This window comes from Lutjanus erythropterus, chromosome 17 (assembly GCF_056507025.1).
Source record: "Lutjanus erythropterus isolate fLutEry1 chromosome 17, fLutEry1.hap2, whole genome shotgun sequence".
NCBI classification, from domain to species: Eukaryota; Metazoa; Chordata; class Actinopteri; order Lutjaniformes; family Lutjanidae; genus Lutjanus; species Lutjanus erythropterus.
Window position 1 is genome coordinate 6,425,925 of NC_139333.1, and position 17,027 is coordinate 6,442,951.

Here is a 17,027-nt window from a genome sequence, read left to right on the forward strand (position 1 = left end):
CTGTTGAAGGTCTGTACACTGTAAATCATTTCAAGTAGGTTCAACTTAAAAACAGAAGTTCCCCCGCTGCTTTAAAAATGTAAGTTGACTAAACTATTTATTTCAAAGTTGTCCAGTGATCATGTTTCTTCTGAAATTTAATTCAATTTAAATTTGAGTTTAGTGAACTCGCAGCAGTGCATCTACTTACCTCATCATTTCAAAAGACAATTCATATTTAGAAGTTCTGAAGCCGTCAGAAAAGAAAAGCTAGACATTTTAAGTTGAATTAACTTGAGATTAATGAAACCTATATATTTATGTTAATGAGAAAAGATTAGTTGTTTCTACTATATTCCTGTATGGTGTTTTACAGTGTACCATTAACTCTGAAAATGTAAAAGTGAGCTTCCCCTGCACTACCATATTAATATTTCACAATGAACCCTTCCTAAATCCCGCCCCTTTTCATTCTGTGTTCCAATGATAGTTGAGCACGCCTGGTACCTCGTTCAACTTTCCCCTTTCCTCCTGTGCTAATGTTAGCAAAGCGCAAGCTAACTAGCTACCTAGTGTTTTGCAAACATTAGCTAGCTAGTCAGCAGCAAGCGTTTTGCTAACCTAAGCTAACTTTAAATGCAGTCATGCTGTTATTGGAACATGGAACAAAAAGGGGTGGGACTTTCATTTGATTATATCATATTTCTGCTTGTCACTGTCATCTGTTGCCAATATGATGATTTTTTAATGTTCACAGCTACATAAATATAATCTGTAAAACAATTAAGTGAGAGCTTTTTGGCATATTTTAAATCCATCTCTTTAGTCTAAATGTTGTTTCAGGGGCTTCTGAAGAAAGCATTGATCTGCACTGCTGAACCCTGGTCCCAATATGACTTCAGTTTATTTTCACTGATCATCTTTAAAGTTTGATACCTCTTATAAATTATGAAAGACAGGGTTGGGCTAAGCTGAGTAGAAAAGCAGAGGAAGAAAACATGAGGCACAGGCCTATACGGAGGAATAAAACATGTCAACGAATTTCAACACATCAGAATGGAAAAAATTAAGTGTGTGTGAGCATGATATTTGACCAAAAGCATCTGTGTCATGTTGAAAACCAGAAGGTGGTCGATGGTAGTAAATTCATTTGGACAGTGGTGAACCAGCAGGGTGATAAAAATACCTCAGGCAAAGCATCACCCTCGCACTTAAAGTCAAAATTGCATGTTTAACACTTGAATGAATCCTGCCTCCTTATTTTGTCACCGCCCCAACAACTCTTTCACACAGACCCAACAACACCAGCTCTCCGTCTTTTATTCACATGCGTCCCAATTCTCGAGCCAGTGCAGAGGCCATGTCAGCCAGCAGCTCCTCCCTGATACGGTCCTCCCTCCTCTGCAGCTCGTGGACGAAGTGTCCCTTCAGAGTCTTCATCTCCATCACACGCCCCACCAGCTGCCTGCGCATCACGCTCTTTGCCTCCGGGGGGCAGTCTGGCCCGCTGTCCACCAGCTCTGGCCTCTGCTTGCACAGAGACACAGCCTTTTTCAGACCAGCGTTCACATCCAGCAGCTGATCTACACTACGCTTTCGACCCAGATGGTCTGCATGGGTGAGCACTGGGATGATGTAGCCCACAGCCCCATCTCCAAACAGTTCAAGTGTGGCTCGGATCGCCTGAGCCGCATCCTGGTTGGTCCCCGTGCTGGTGCCTGGAGCTTGGATCACCAGCAAGAAGGCATGTGGTCCAGGACTGGCGAGCTGAAGGCTCCTTAGAGCTTCCCTGGCTCTCTTGCTGTTCCCCAGTGAAGGCCCCAAAAGATCTGGCGTATCAATTACTGTGACCTCTTTACCATCCATTACTGTCCTTCTCTTGGTGCTCTCCATTAGGGGACCTATGAGTGTCTTTGTCTCAGTGTTGCCCAACAGAGTCTCTGCTAGGGAGGTCCGTCCTCCACCGGCGGGTCCCAGGAGGATCAGTCTCAGGTCTGGTTTGTTGGTCGGATCTGTCTCTGGTGCTCCATCTCCAGATGATCCTGCAGAGGTGACAACTTACCATTAGATAAATAATAGGGGTGTCATGATTCACAGATACGAATTGTCAACCAGTTTTAACGTTAAAGAAGTGACTACAGGGACTACATCTATATGCTGACCTTTGGATTGTTCTAAATGTACCATGAACCGGACGATGGCTCCGGCCAGTGAGAGACTCAACACAAGGCTGTCGCATTGATGCAAGTCTAGTGTGACCTTTGGCTTTTACCTTTTACAAGAGTAATATTGTAACGTTGCTTGCGAGGTAAAAACAAGAACATGTCAGACAATACTGACACAGTTTACAGTGTCATCGTATCACACCGAATCGTATCTCATCTTCCATCACAACAGAATAAACAAGAAAAAGCAAAACAAACAAAAAAAATGCATCCAAGGCAGATTAAACGTACAATCTGTACGTTTTGCCACTAGGGGTCTCTCACATTGAAACAATGACAAAAGATGCAGTCTGATGATGTTGTGAAATGGCGTGGGTTCATGGGAGTTATTATCTTCGAGTTTAAAAAACATGACTCAGGCAGAAATCATGGTCATGGGCGAGGTAATATTCACATTACATTTAGTCATGTTCAACAACATATACCGTGTTTTCCTGGAAGTTATAGCAACGAGCTAGCAACAGCAGGAAAAGCACAGGTACCTTGAACAAATTATGGATTTTTCTGGGTTTAAACTTTGTTGCAAACATCGAGAATAATGAAAGTACACAGTCCAACAAAATATATAACATATGCCTTTCATATTTAGACATTTTAATGCAAAAATGCTATATATTATAGCTTTTAGGTGAACTGACCTGTGATTGCTCTGATGACGGCAGCCAGCCACTTGAACCTGGAGGAAACTCCTGATGGAGGAGCAGATTGTAAGTCAGTTGGCTTAACTGTTAATTACAGGCCTATAATTATTATGTAGATCTATCACTGAAATAGCTCCACTCCCAAGAGCTACTGAATTGCTGTCATGTGTCTGCTGTATTTCTGAGTCACTTCCTCTGATGGCTCCGATATACCCACTCAAACTGTAAACTCTCCTGACCTGTTCACCGTCACTTAAAAAGTCAATTTGAAGCACACAGCGAAGAGTAAACACCATCCGACACAAATGCAACCAGCACTCACCTACGAAAAAACGCCAAACTCGAGACAGCCATTTACAAAGGCTCTGGATCCCTGAGACATAAAGAGTGAAGTTAGTCTCTGACTTTTTAAATTCAAAGGCAGCATGTGCCACATTTTGGTTTTGTTCCTGTGAGTCAGAAATGAGGGGTGTATATATTTTTTTTTACCACGAAGAGTTCCCACTAGGCGGCTAACCCAGCTCCAAAGAGTGGACAGACCTGAGATAGAAACAACAACACATTAAAGAGATGGTTTGGATCTTTTGAAGTGAGGTTGCATGAGGTATTTATCCTTAGTCAGAGGATTACCTGCGGGAGAGGGTGCTCGAGTGTGTAATGTACTGCTGTGGACAGGGTCAGCAGCAAAAATGGGTTTTAGCCAAGTGTATGCTACATTTTCCAATGGGAAATCATCTCATTATATCACTCTGTCCCTGCCACCAGACTCCATTGGCAAAAACAGCAATTTTACCTCACAGAACATAGCAGTTGCTGGTTAACCGCTACCTTGATCAGTTAGTTTATTTATGCTATTGTGTGACTTTGGTGAATCTGAGCTAACCTTTTGAAAAACAGAAGTCAGACAGTAACACAAACTAATTTAAAGACTGAAGCAGCGGTAGACCAGCAACTCTCGTGTTCTGAGAGGTAAAATTACTGAATTTATCTGTGGAGTCTGGTTGTTTGGGAGAGAGTGATATTTGGCTCATATAACGGCAGTTCCCCTTCAGAAAAGACTGTCCGAAGGAAAGGTAAAATGATGAAAATATTCTAAATATAGCGTAGACCTGAATGATATTGATTTTTCAGGTGGCTAAAATGTCCACAGAAGTACACTGCTTAGCTTCCAACACTGGTACAGTCCCTCTGCTGTGGGTAAAACACTTACTATAGACGAGTACCTCATACAACCCAAAAATCCAGATGATCCCTTCAATAATCTGGTGGGTTTATTCTCATCAAACACAAATGTGACAGTCACATTAGATTATTATTGTTAGAGGGAGCACAAATCAATCACACTCTAAACTGAACCCACCAGTTAGAGAGCAGAACAGACGAATCGGCCATCGGATCAGAGCTGGGAGTGCTGCAGGAAAAATACACTGTTAGTATTACCACAGGGGTCATGAAAGAAAATAATGAGGTGATTTGGTAGTTTTCAGCATGTAGAGGTGAGTATTACTTGTGCTGTTTTTAAAAGGGAGTATGATGAATATTAAACTATTCAAATTTTACTCATACTGTTCATTTTTTTTATGTGTTTTCACACTCAGTGTAGTTAGACCCTAAACTGAATCAGGTCAATGACCTAAATGGGAGAACAGTCACATAACTGTTCCCTGATTGGCTGATGGAAGCAGCCTCTGCTGATCGGAGGCATTTTGGTTTAGATCCTATGAACTTAACGCTCCAATTTTCAATAATTCAACAAACAAACAAAAAGCTGTAATGCAGCCACTCAAAACAAGTGCACGTTTTGAAATGATCTCCACATAAAATATTTAATCATAAACAGTATGCACATAAATCAGGGAAAATTTGAATTCCCATTACACTGAACCTTTGTCTGCTATCTTATCTAACTTGCGCCTTCTGAATTAAAAACCTCTTGTGCTCCCCAGTCTGCCTCGATAAATTATTTATAAGGCTTTTTTTTACTTTCTTGTTGAGTCTGTGGCCTTCAGCCTCAAGCCAATTTGTTCCCACTGAAGATGTAAATCTTTAAAACAGGTCGCAAAGACACTGTGTAGTTTGACTTTTTTTTTTTAAAAAAACTTAGTAATTTCCTAAAACAGATGGGGGAACAGATTTTTTTTAAGTTCAGCTAAAACAGGAGTTAGTTGTGTATTTGTTGAGAACTATTTTCACAAGGTGTTCTCAGCCACAATAGATGCACATTAGACCACAAACCCCCGATTTGAGAGGGTTTTGTCTTAAAGAATGTCCTCAAAGTATTTTTTTGTTTTGGTTTTTAGGTTTAGATAAAGTCTTCACAGTCAATCAATGTCAGTTATGTCAATTTAATATTGGAATTAAACATGACTTTTCTTTGTTTTGAAACTCACATTATATATTGGCCTTTGGCCACCCTGTTCTCTAAGTATCGGCAGCAGCCATTGAAAAATCAGTTGACCACTGGTTTCTAGTCTCAGTATCTCTGAGCAGGACAGGTCAATCAATCAGTGAAACAATATTCCTTATACAACAGGTCAGGGGAATTTTCTGGTTTTCAAAACAAACGTGTGTGATGGTGAGTGACTGACTCTGTGAGAATCTGTAGAGGAGATACCCCACCACTGTAAAAGCCCCCATCTGCATGCTGTTGCTGCCCAGCCACAAGCCTGCACAGAGAGTGGAGGAAGGAAAAGCATGACATTAGTATTGCAGTGTTGTACACAACTTATCATGGGGTTTACCTTTCACCCACATGTGAAATGCAGGATGAAATACTTTAAATCCGTCTGTGAGTGGCTGCAGGCATATCAACGTTTACATTCAAATAAACACTTTCATTTTAATCCATACATGTAAAGGCTGAAATAACAATCTTGTTCATTAAAAGGTTGTTTTGATGGCTGGAAACTTCAGCACACATTTAAATACAGAAGTTCACAGCTGCATTGTTGTTTCAAATTGATATTTTAATAAAACTGCATAAAACATCTTCAAATTTTCTTACATAGTCAGAGTGGAAAAGTTGATTGCTTATATTTATTTGGAAAATGAACCCAGAAGTCAAAAAGATTTTGCTGCTCACTTGACATTATAGACCATATACTCCATAACTGTTTTTGTAACCATGTAGTCACAGGCTGGGTTGCAACAAAAAAGGATGAATTTTTGAACCCAATTAAATTAAATGTTTTAACTTTAAATTACAATGCACCAAACTTTAAAACTGTCCTTAAACCTCAGTTTAGTTTTTGCTCTAAACCTAGATTATATTTAACTCTGTTGCCCCAAAACTTTAAACTCCAGTTTGAACTGTGATCCAGTACTTACTCAAGAGGAGGGTTGACTTAAAATTGTCGCCTTTTTGAGATGGATTGAGCAAAAATAATCAAGTAACTCAAAGAAAGTCAAGGAACAGACTCAACCCAATTCACTTTTATGATGTGTCTCCTCTTTCTTTTATTCCAGATTAAAGTTCAGCCAACAAGTTTTTCTGAAAGGAAAAATTAGAGCTTCTCTACCGATCCAATGAGTAACCGAACTAGGCTAAGTAACTTTTTATCTGGCTAGCAAAACAACATAAACAATGTTTGACTTTTGTTTACTTTTGGCTAACTAGCAAACATAAGTTTTTTTGGATAGTTTTTTTGATCTAACTAATAAATAATGTAACATTTTGTAAACCTGTTAGCAAGCCAACAAACAAACACTTTTTTGTACTTTTTTAGCTAGCTAGTAAATAGTGTCAAGTTTTGTTAACATTTTAGCTAGCTAGCAAACAATTAAACTCTTTTTTGTTACTTTATAGCTAACTAGTAAACAATAAAAAATGTTGTTAACCTTTTACTTAGCTAGCAAACAATATGAATCTTTTTGTACTTTTTAGCTAGCTAGCAAACAATATACATTATACTTACTAGATCCCAACAGAACAAATGTATTTATTTATTTAAATTCAAGCAAGCATCTTACCATAAACTCTATTTATTTAGTTTTAAAACACTAATCTTGGATTTACCAAACTGATATTTGAACAGAGCTCTGCTTAAATCTGGATTTTCTCATTTTAACCCCAGTTTTGCTAAACTCTGATTAGAACCAATCCTAGATTAAATTAGACCAATCTTGGTTGGTGCAACCCAGTCACAATGTTAGAATATAAGATTTAGAAAAAGAAAAACTGAGTAATGAACAAATCAGTCTCTGTTTAAACTGTTGTTAAACATTGGAAGTTAGAATATAAATAATTATATAGATGTATGATTTCTGTCTCACCTGTGGCAGCATCAGAGTTGTCCTTTTCACACTGACACTCCATTTCTCTGAGGCTGACAGACCTTCAGCCAGCGTCAAGGCAGCGAGAATATGTGACAGCACTTCTGCTCTGAATTTTCAATATAAAAGCCCTAAAAATTTAACACAACACCCAGATTGGCAAATGTTTTGCAACGCTGATGTGATCATACAAACAACTCAGATTAAAAGTAGGACTGATATCAGTTATTACAGCTAAAGTAAAGTGCCTGGATAACATTTTCACACCATGTCACAGTCAGCTCAGACTAAGGAAAGGCTCTATAATCACTCAGTTGTATATTAAAATATAGTAATAACTTAAGACAGGGTAAACCAAAACAGAAAACTCGACATAAACTACATGAACAAGTTAAAAAGGTCTATTTTAACCCCTAACAATGACAAAATGTTCCTGAAACTCCATTACCTTGTGTGTAGTCAGATAAACTTCCCCCAAGTATTCCATTTACACACAGTCTGACAAAACCTGATGCAACTCACATGAGGTCAAAGTTGTGTGTGATCCTTCTTCCTGCTGTTGTGCAGAAACATTTGCCTGTGCAGGCCTGCCCCCAACAGGAACACTGCCCTTATTTTATTGAGCCGTGTAGCAAAACAATGCAGTAAAAAAAAAAAAAAAAAGGTCCAGGTATGCTGGTAATGCTGCGCTCTTAGTTTGGAGGGACACACCTTCTTTCTTGCTACAAGCCAAACTGGAAATGCTGCTTAAGATGTACAGAATATTGACTCTCGCAGTTATTAAAATAAAGCAAACGTGATGCAGGGCTGTAAAAGGTTTTAGTTTTATTAATGCAAATCAAAAATAATCAGCAAGTGCCATCACACGTTACAGTTATTTTACAGTAAACTGTATTCCAAAGCATACAGACTTTATAATGTTGTAACCCACATTAACCAGCTTCAGAGTTCTTGGTCAAAGAAAATGACATATTTTTTAACATTCGAACATTATTCATGTAATGTGGGTGTGACACTAACTGCAGACATTAGCACTGAGCTGTTCCGAACCTTGATGCCGTGTAAAAAAACCCAAAAACAAAAACAAACAAACAAACAAACAGTTTAATCTTACACCTTTTTTGTTGAACAGTGTCCCGGTCTTTCCCAGAATTCACAGGCCACTCTGTAAACTCCTAAATGCTGTTACCTACTTTTAAAATGTAAAAGATCAGAAAATTTAGGCAAACTTGATTTGTGCCAAGTGGCTGACGATGTTTCAGACACACTGATATGATATGTTTGCCTACACACAAAGGCACAGTGAGGTGTATATCTACCTTGTCACTGGCCCAGCTTTGCAGTCAGAGCATCTATCAGCTCCTGCTTCTTGGTCCCAGTGGTCCGAACCCCAAACTGTTTGCACGCCTCCTTCAACACGGGCACGGTGAGCTTTCCCATGGTGCCGTTCTGCAAATGGGCCCTCAGCTCGTCTTCTGACACCTCCATTTTGGGCTTCTTTTCAGCTCCGCCTTCGGCATCAGCTGCAAGGTTATTTATACAAAAAAACATTCAGTCAGGTTGTCACTGGGCTGTATGGTTCCCTCAACAAATACATAGTAAAGAGCCATATGACTCAATTTCTGACCTGTTTTGCGTTTGGGAGCTGGTTTACTCTCAGGGTTGTAGCCGTAAGGGTAGACCAGGTCTTTAAACTCCTGAGATAAAGGACCCAGACGGTGGTCAATCTGTTCCACCTTTGGCACTGAGGCAGAGAGACAGACAGGTACAGACAGTGTCAGATGAAGAAACAGGAAGTGGTTACACCAGTCACAAGAGGAACCAGGATCTCTGACTGTTTGTTTGTCTGCATCTTACTGATGAGGTCCTCTGTCTCCTCTGGAGCCATCATATCCAGGGCCAAGGCCTCCAGGTTCCTGAAATGCTGCTGGATGACTGGATTCTCAAAAGCATCACTCCTGCATTATACATCACAAACAAGAAACCAAATGAATGACTGTGTTATGAGCAGAGATCACACTTGCTAACAGTCATTTTGTTTTTGTCAATTAAATGTATATAGAACAATATCAATTTGAAGTAGCAAACCAACACCAAAGACACCACATTTAGCTTTTTAGGATTTCAGAATTTGATACAGTATATAAGCGTCTGTCTGTAAAGCAGTGAACATGTGCAGCTACCTGTATTTGAAGCGCAGCTTAGAGACGATCTCCTTCATCTTGTCCACTTGTATGTCTGAGGCAGATGGATTCTGGGGAGGATCCAGAGTCCGCATGTCATCAGCGTATGGCAGGTAGATGGCATTGAAACCTGAAAGATTACAAGCTGCTATCAAGCTTCAGTACACTACAATGAGCAAGACTATAAAATAGTTGTCTATCAGTGTGTGGGACTCTAGATCAATTAAGCATAGTAAAGCTTCATTGGAGCCTGGCGGTGTATTACCTGGTGGTGTAATCTGTATGTTCCCCTCGTCAGCCTCCTCCATCTGAGGCACCAGAGCGACAAATCGAGGCGGGAAGTTTCGGCGAGGGATGCAGCGACACAGAGCGAACACATTCTTCTCGCTGCACTTCTTCAACAAGGCAGAGAACAGACATGCGCTGCCTGAGGTGGAAAACAAAGGACATATTAGAACTCAGTAAACAGACAAGCAAGAGGGGCAATAATTAAGGGTGCTCTGATCGAACAGCTACTGATCATTTTCGTCCAATATTTGTTCTAACTAGTTTGATCAGTGGTCTTTATAATGGCGTTTTGGTGTCATTTACACGAACACTGCTTCAGTCCTCTGCTGTCTGTTAGTGTTGTAGTTTGAAACACACGTACACCGGAAAAGGGACTTCATAGTGCATTCAGGTACACCTTGTGAACTCTGAAATTCACATCTATACATTACTACTTCTCCTTCTACTATTTCTTTCATGACAGCATTTAATAATTAGATGTTTGTTTTATTGCAATATCCCATTCATTTCTACATAGGCAGATAAAAAAATCTATAAGAAAATTGTTATATTATTGTACAACAGGTCCATTAGTACCTCTGTGATCATTTTCATGCTGTTTTATACTATATATTTATAGACTATTTTTAACATACAATGTTGTCAAGAATGGTTAAATAAATAAATAAATAATGTCAGATGATAAATAGAAGGCTTCCAACAGACCTTGTGATTGTATCAGCTAATACAACTTCCAGTGATTGATCCCCCAAAATCCTGATTGAAGCAGCCTTACCAGTCTTTAACTAAAATATTCTCAGTGTTGACTGATCTGCTAACTATTTTCTTGATTATTCAATTTCTGACAGGCCAATATGATGTCAACATATTGCTTGTTTTGTATCAGACTGTGAAGAAATGTAATTTGAAAGGCTGCGCACCCAGAAGTCATGTAAGTGACGTCATGATTTTCTCCCTCCAAAAGCTAACGTTAGCCACTGAAGCTACGACGCCTGTGATGCCAGCTGGTCTTACTTGATCTTTCTCTTCACTGCTGATAAAAGCATCGGGAGTCCCTGGATAATATTACAAGGGGAAGTGAGATTGGTGTTGGTATATTGTGTGAGACAAGGGATGTAGTTCACTAAGCGGTTTCACACAAAACTAAACTTCAACAAACCTACCACAAACTGAGACTTTCTTGACTTGTAGAATTATGTTCTAAATTGACAAACAACATATGTGTAATTTATGTCATAGTTCAAACGGAATCAAAAAATAATTTGTCTCTCATCATATACTACCATTTATATTTTGTTCTGAATTTAGGTCACATGGTGCACACTGGAGAGGCATGACTTCGGGACTCTATTATCAAATAACCTCACGCTATTTGGAAATATCCACAGTCAATTTGAAGTCAGTCGGACAGGCAGACAAACAGTACCTTTCACCTCGCCCTCCTCAGGATAAAGGAAGACAGAAGGTCGGGTGTGGTGATGAATTTTGAGCTTCTCCATCGCTTTGAATCCGATCAGATGCAGTCCTGGATCCTCAAACTTCTTGATGGTGTCCACCTCGTCCCTCTCCATCACTATCTGTTTTTTGCCGTACGTCTGCAGCAGACATGCACAAACACACAAAAGCATCAACAAAATCACTGAATGAAGTCAAAATGTTTGTTGATCATAAACAAAAATAACTAAATTCTTGCTGTGGTTGATGCATTTTTCTGTTGTTTGTTTGTCATCATGTCTTTCTGGTGGGTAATGGACTATAATTTTGGAATTGTTACAGTATACAGTATATATGACTATTGACAAAACAGACATTTATGAAACCAAATCAAACTATATGACGTCTGTTCTTACTAGTGTTGCTTTCGTCAACGAAATTTATGACGAAATATCGTCGTCAACGAACCTTTATCACGTGACGAAAACGAGACGAGACGAAACGTAAATGGTGGTTATGTGACGATAACTATAATAAAATATATAATGCAATATTGTTGACGAATAAAAACAAGACGAAATGTGGTTTACAAAATAAAAACCCTGCTAAAATGTCTCTTCATTTTCGTTGACCAAAACGAGACGAGACGAAATAACTTTTTAATGTTCAGTCGCGTTTATTATTTTGCAGTGTTTCTGTTTCCTAGGCTGTGTGTCGCACTGCGCAGACGCAGGCGACGTCACTTCCAATCCCCACTCGCGGCATTATTTAGATGCAGCTGTGGTGGGATCATGGCCGGGCGGCCGCGGAGAAAACGAAAACATGATATATGGACATACTTTGAGTACAAACAAGTGGAAAACAAAACGGAATGTGTCGTGGAAAAAGATGGGGAGAAATGCGGCCACAAAATAACGGGGAAAAACACGACAAGTTTATAAGGTAACAATATAAGAATAAGATAACCATGTTTGATTTGTGAAATGGGTTTGACTAAAAGAAAAATCTGGTTTTGTCTATACCAGGGGTCGCTAACAGGTGGACCGCGGTCCGAGTCTGGACCCAGACGCCGTCCTATACGGACCCGGACTTATAACCAATAAATTATTAAGAGATTTTAAAGACGCTTCTATTTTAACTGGCGCAACTTTTCTAGTCTTTCCGGCGCTGGTTTATCTGATCAGGAAACACACAGACCAACTGCAGAGAAGCTGCGTGTGGAGGAGACTGTTGTTAATGACAACAGAAACTAACGTGATGCTTAATGACATCGACACCAACCAGATGCACTTATAAAACGAAACAACTGTATAAGGAGGCCTAAACGTAAAACAGGAGAGTCTGTGTTTCTCTGTGAGAAACTTTCAGATCTTCTCACAGCAGAGTGAACAGGTGAGGGAGGAGAGGAGGACAGACTGATCACTAATCAATCACTGATACCGTCGTCCTCTCGGACTGATTAAAAAAATAAAAATGACAAAGTTGGTGACAAACCAAACCTGGATGTTCACACAAATAAAGTCTTTATGTAAAACACTGCAGAGTTTAACATCGTGCTGTTTAAAGACAGTCTGCTGTCTGTAGTTTGACAGAGAGGGTCGTGTCTGGAAGGGAACCCTAGACCCGCGAAAGATCGCGCGAGTTTGATTATTTTAGTAGAAATAACAAATCTTAACAAATCTCGCGAGAGTTATGCAAATAAAGAGTTACCTTCTAGATACGACTGAAAAAGGTGCGCAGCTCCAAAAATAGAAAATCATGTCGTGGTGTCGATGTTTTTAATGTGGCAGCCGCCATAAATAAAACACTATTCACTGATCACTGACCTGCTGTGATGGAAAAAATACTCACATTCTTTACTTAGGTATTTTTACATTGTGGTATTAGTGTTTTTACTTAGTTACTAAGTTAGACATTATGATGTTTTGGACCTTTGCTTTAGGAAATTTTCTCTAACTGGACCTCTTTGAATTTTAGTTGAATACCCCTGCTATACTGATTGGATTAAATAGAATTAGAATACTAAAAAGAGTAAAATACAATTTTCATTGACTAAAACTAGACTAAAATGTCATCAGTTTTCGTCGACTAAAACTAGACGAAAATAGTCATGTGTTATACTGACTAAAATAAGACTAAAATGCTCAGACTTTTAGTCGACTAAAACTTGACTAGACAAAAAAGAGTATGAAGGTGACTAAAACTAATAAAAACTAAAATGACAGTTTGACACAAAGACTAGACTAAAACTAAAATTAAAACAGGCTGCCAAAAACAACACTAGTTCTTACCTGAGCTTTCTTGATCTCACTTGGCAGCAGCAGGCTGCCTGTCTGGGTATGAAAGGTTCGGGTTTTGCTGCGGACCGGCTCGTTGGTCTCCCTGTAAAGTCTGATGGAATTTGGTTTCCGAGTCGTCACAGCAGTCGCATACATTCCTACAGCCAAATTTATGCCCTCACCAAGACACAGGTTTAACCTAAAGATGGTAGAGAGGGAAGGATGGTGTGAAGAACAGAAGAGAGGAGGAGTTGAGTGATTTACACAAAGATGAACCACAACAGAAGAAGAAAGCAAAACCCTAAAAACACTAACTTTTATTTGTCTGGAAATGCTAGCCTGTGACTTATTTCTACCTGGCCAAGGCTCTCTTCTTCTGCTCCTTGGCACGCACCCTCTTCTGGAGGTCCTCCAGTTTGTCACAGGGCTCCAGGTGCAGGCCCAACTCGCTCTCATCCTCAGGTGGACTTATGATATCCCGAAAGAAGGACGCAACATCGAAGCCGCCTGGTTTCAGCAGATGCATTAAATCAATGATGACACCTAAGAGAGAAGGGATTAGACAAATGAGTCCATGAAGTACAGGCTTACTGGGCTTCAGACTAACTTTTTCCATTGGTAGAACTGGTCCTTCTTGATCATGTCAGCCTTTTTTCTGGTACAGAATGGTGTTAATCCATGGTTTGTTCTGCTATGGACAAGCCATGGTTTGTCAGATGATTAAAGTCACAGACTTTCTGTATACTGAAATTTGGAGGGAAAGATTCCATGGCTATCTTGGAGCTTTAAACAGGATTACAGGTTTTCATGGTGAGCAGCCTCTTCTTCAGACATACCGGTGTCTTTGAGGTCACTGGCCTTGGTGCGAGCCTGTCGGTCCTTCACGCTGTCGCCCTCGTGTGGCTCATCCCTGCAGGTGAAGATCATGAGCCGCTTGTGCGAGAGGCGTAGCTTGATGTCACTATAAAGGTTGGCGCAGCACCACAGGGCATCACCTAATGATGTCTCCCCGCTGCCCATGGTCTCTGCCGCTAGCTGAGCACCTTTTGCCCCCCGCAATGCATCCACGTCCTGCACTCGCTTTGCACCTATGGACAATAAAGGAGAAGAGAGACAAATGGAAGAGGACAGGAAAGGGAACACAAAATGAATAGGGGTGTAAGGAAATATGTTTAGCAATTTAAAATATTTAGAGGGAAAGAAAAAGCTACTCAGATTCTGATGAAGATTGCTTAAAGTGCTTATATTTTGCTAGACAAGCATTGATAATAAATGTATTCACTAAACTTAGTGCATAGGTATTTTTAAGTCCTCTTGTTTGGCGAAATAACATGTAAAAACACTGATTAGTTACAAAGTTGAATATGTTTCATCTGAGTACATTTGAGGTATGAGACCTGTGCACAGCATCTGTGTTTGCAGCAAAACAGCAGCATTATAGATAAGGTTTATTGTAGTTCATGTGTTAGTTTTAAAAGTGTAGCATCTTACCTGGTTCATCGAGGTCGTGGTAAACGTAGACATGCTTAAATGAGTTCCTGGGATTTTTGCTCTGCTCTGTGCCGTAGAAAACTAAAGCCACCAGGTCCCTGTGACTACTAATGATCTTACTGGTATACACACTACGCACGACCTACAAGGACAGAACACATACAAATTATTGTAAGATATCAGGCATATCTAAAAACATAAAACAACTACTGTCATGATTCTCTAATACTGATGTAGGCTTTAATGCAGCTTAGAAGGTTGTCAGTTTTCTCATAACATGCCAGTCAAAAAAAAAAAAAAAAAAAAAAAGTCTCATTTCGACCAAATAACTCCTGTGATCAGGATGATTCACAATTAAAATTCCTTTTATTAATGCTGGCATTTTTTTCTGATAGCTGTGCATTACAAAAAAATCATGTCAGGCTCATGCAACAAGACGGAGTGGAGAGGAAGAAAAAGTTTAGCTTAATTTTCCAAAAAAACGTCAATAACAGTACTTGTTGTAATGTCTGTAAAATTATCATTTCAGGTGGAAACAACAGAAATATGCTGAAATATCTTTCTTTGCAACATAGGCTTAAATTTCAGGAATGCCAAGTCGTTTACAGAAGGTAAATATTCTGTTGTAATAACATTAGTGCCAAGAAAAACTAGATTAAAACAAATGCTGTGTAAATATTCAACATTATTCTTCTGTACTGTGTTCAGACTCAGAGATAATAAAAAAGTTCTGTTGATGAAAAAGAGAGCAAAAGCTGATTGGCCATCTTACCTGCATGGTCATGTCAAAGTTAGACGGTTGTCTGTCTTCTCCTTTGACAAACATTTCCTTAGAGGCATCAACCAAGAAAACCAAACTGTCTCTTCCTGTGATCTTGTAGTAATCGCCTAACAAAGACAGAGAGCCTGGTTTGGTATTGTGTAACTTTTACAGTTAAGACAATAGCTTAATATTTTTAATCAAAAATGCTTTCTAACAACATATTTCACCTTGTGTGATTTTTACATGTTAATGACTGTAGTTGCATGTAAGTGTGATCAAATAAGAGTTCATTTACAGTGTGAAATTTACATGGAGGAAAAAGATAGCAAAAAGGGATAATGACTGAATTAGAGTGACTGATGGTAGCTGACAATTTTGCCTTATTTGTATTTGTACTGCACATGAAGTAATGAGATGGCTTTCATCTCACCTCCAGACTGCTCTCCTTCTTCCTGCTCTTCCTCCTCCTCCTCATTCCGGTAGAAAGCATTCCACTCTGCCATTGTTGCTGCTTTTGGTTCTGTCAAAGGATGCAAAAACAAAACAAACTTATATTAAGAAAATACTCATCTAAGCAAGAGGAAATATAAAAAATAAAAAATAGGAACACTATAAACAGGGAAAAGATAAAATAGGAACAGTATACACAATGTAAGGAGACTCAGCAAATAAATTTACACCATTGCACAGTCGGAATATTCATATTGTATACAGAATGATGTTAATACACCTGATTATTGTACCTTGGAAGTAAAATTCACCTGAGTGAAATATTTTGCACGGTGAATGATGATTCACCATATTGAATAAAGTACTTAACATTACACATTGAAATGAAAATCTAGAAATGTACCTGCGTGAAATATTGCACATTATGAAGTGACAGTGCATCTGAAAATGACTATTAATATTTGTCTACATGGTAGTGCAGACCAATTGTCAGTTTTGGTGAGTATGTAGTCTACTTCAACAAGTAAGTGTGGTGCTTATTTAACAAGGCAAAAATAAATGTACAAAGGAAAAATATCAGTCACAACGATAAATAATGTTTAACTGATGTGTTATTACTGTTTCATAAACGTTAGCTGAGGTTTCAACTTTACCCAGGTAACGTTTGCGTTAGCATGCTAGCTTAGCTTATAATTAGCCACTGCTCGTTTCACTGTCATTTGTCGCTTAGTTAACAAATGCACCTTTCTAATGATGCACACGGACTTACATGAACTAAACACATTTAAAAAACTACTTATTATAAATATTAAACTATTGTGGGGGCATTCAGTCACTTACGGTGGTCTGCTACTTTCTGCCCACAAGTCCAGACTAGTTTGTTTCAATGGCTGGCGCGTTCAGTTACGTGAACGAGCACGCTGAGAAGCGTGCGGAGCGGCTCGTCGTCTATTGGACGCTTGTCTGCCAATCTAAGATCCTGACCAATCTTAGTGAAGCAGGCGGGATTTGTTCGCAGAGAG

The 17,027-nt window shown here is 39.3% G+C and overlaps 2 protein-coding genes across 3 annotated transcripts; both read right to left on the bottom strand.

The window, feature by feature from the left end:
- Positions 1-862: 862 nt before the first annotated feature.
- Positions 863-7,807, bottom strand: LOC146311629 (GTPase IMAP family member 5-like). Of its 2 annotated transcripts, XM_084740999.1 has the most exons (8): positions 7,566-7,807; positions 7,118-7,248; positions 5,434-5,511; positions 4,206-4,256; positions 3,335-3,385; positions 3,168-3,218; positions 2,843-2,893; positions 863-2,021 (listed from the first exon to the last, which is right to left on the bottom strand). In XM_084740999.1, the coding sequence occupies exons 2-8, from the start codon at positions 7,158-7,160 to the stop codon at positions 1,303-1,305; spliced, it is 1,044 nt and encodes a 347-aa protein (XP_084597125.1). In that variant the 5' UTR covers positions 7,161-7,248; positions 7,566-7,807; the 3' UTR covers positions 863-1,302. The 2 variants fall into 2 exon arrangements, with proteins under 2 accessions (XP_084597125.1, XP_084597126.1); XM_084741000.1 differs by lacking the exon at positions 2,843-2,893.
- A 118-nt stretch (positions 7,808-7,925) lies between these two features.
- On the bottom strand, positions 7,926-16,913 carry xrcc6 (X-ray repair cross complementing 6). Its single transcript, XM_084740998.1, has 13 exons — positions 16,846-16,913; positions 15,986-16,075; positions 15,565-15,680; positions 14,793-14,934; positions 14,138-14,389; positions 13,658-13,844; positions 13,314-13,500; positions 11,015-11,183; positions 9,566-9,727; positions 9,301-9,430; positions 8,975-9,075; positions 8,745-8,861; positions 7,926-8,640 (listed from the first exon to the last, which is right to left on the bottom strand). Exons 2-13 carry the CDS (start codon positions 16,056-16,058, stop codon positions 8,441-8,443), a joined length of 1,836 nt encoding a protein of 611 aa, XP_084597124.1. The 5' UTR covers positions 16,059-16,075; positions 16,846-16,913; the 3' UTR covers positions 7,926-8,440.
- Between the last annotated feature and the right edge of the window lie 114 nt (positions 16,914-17,027).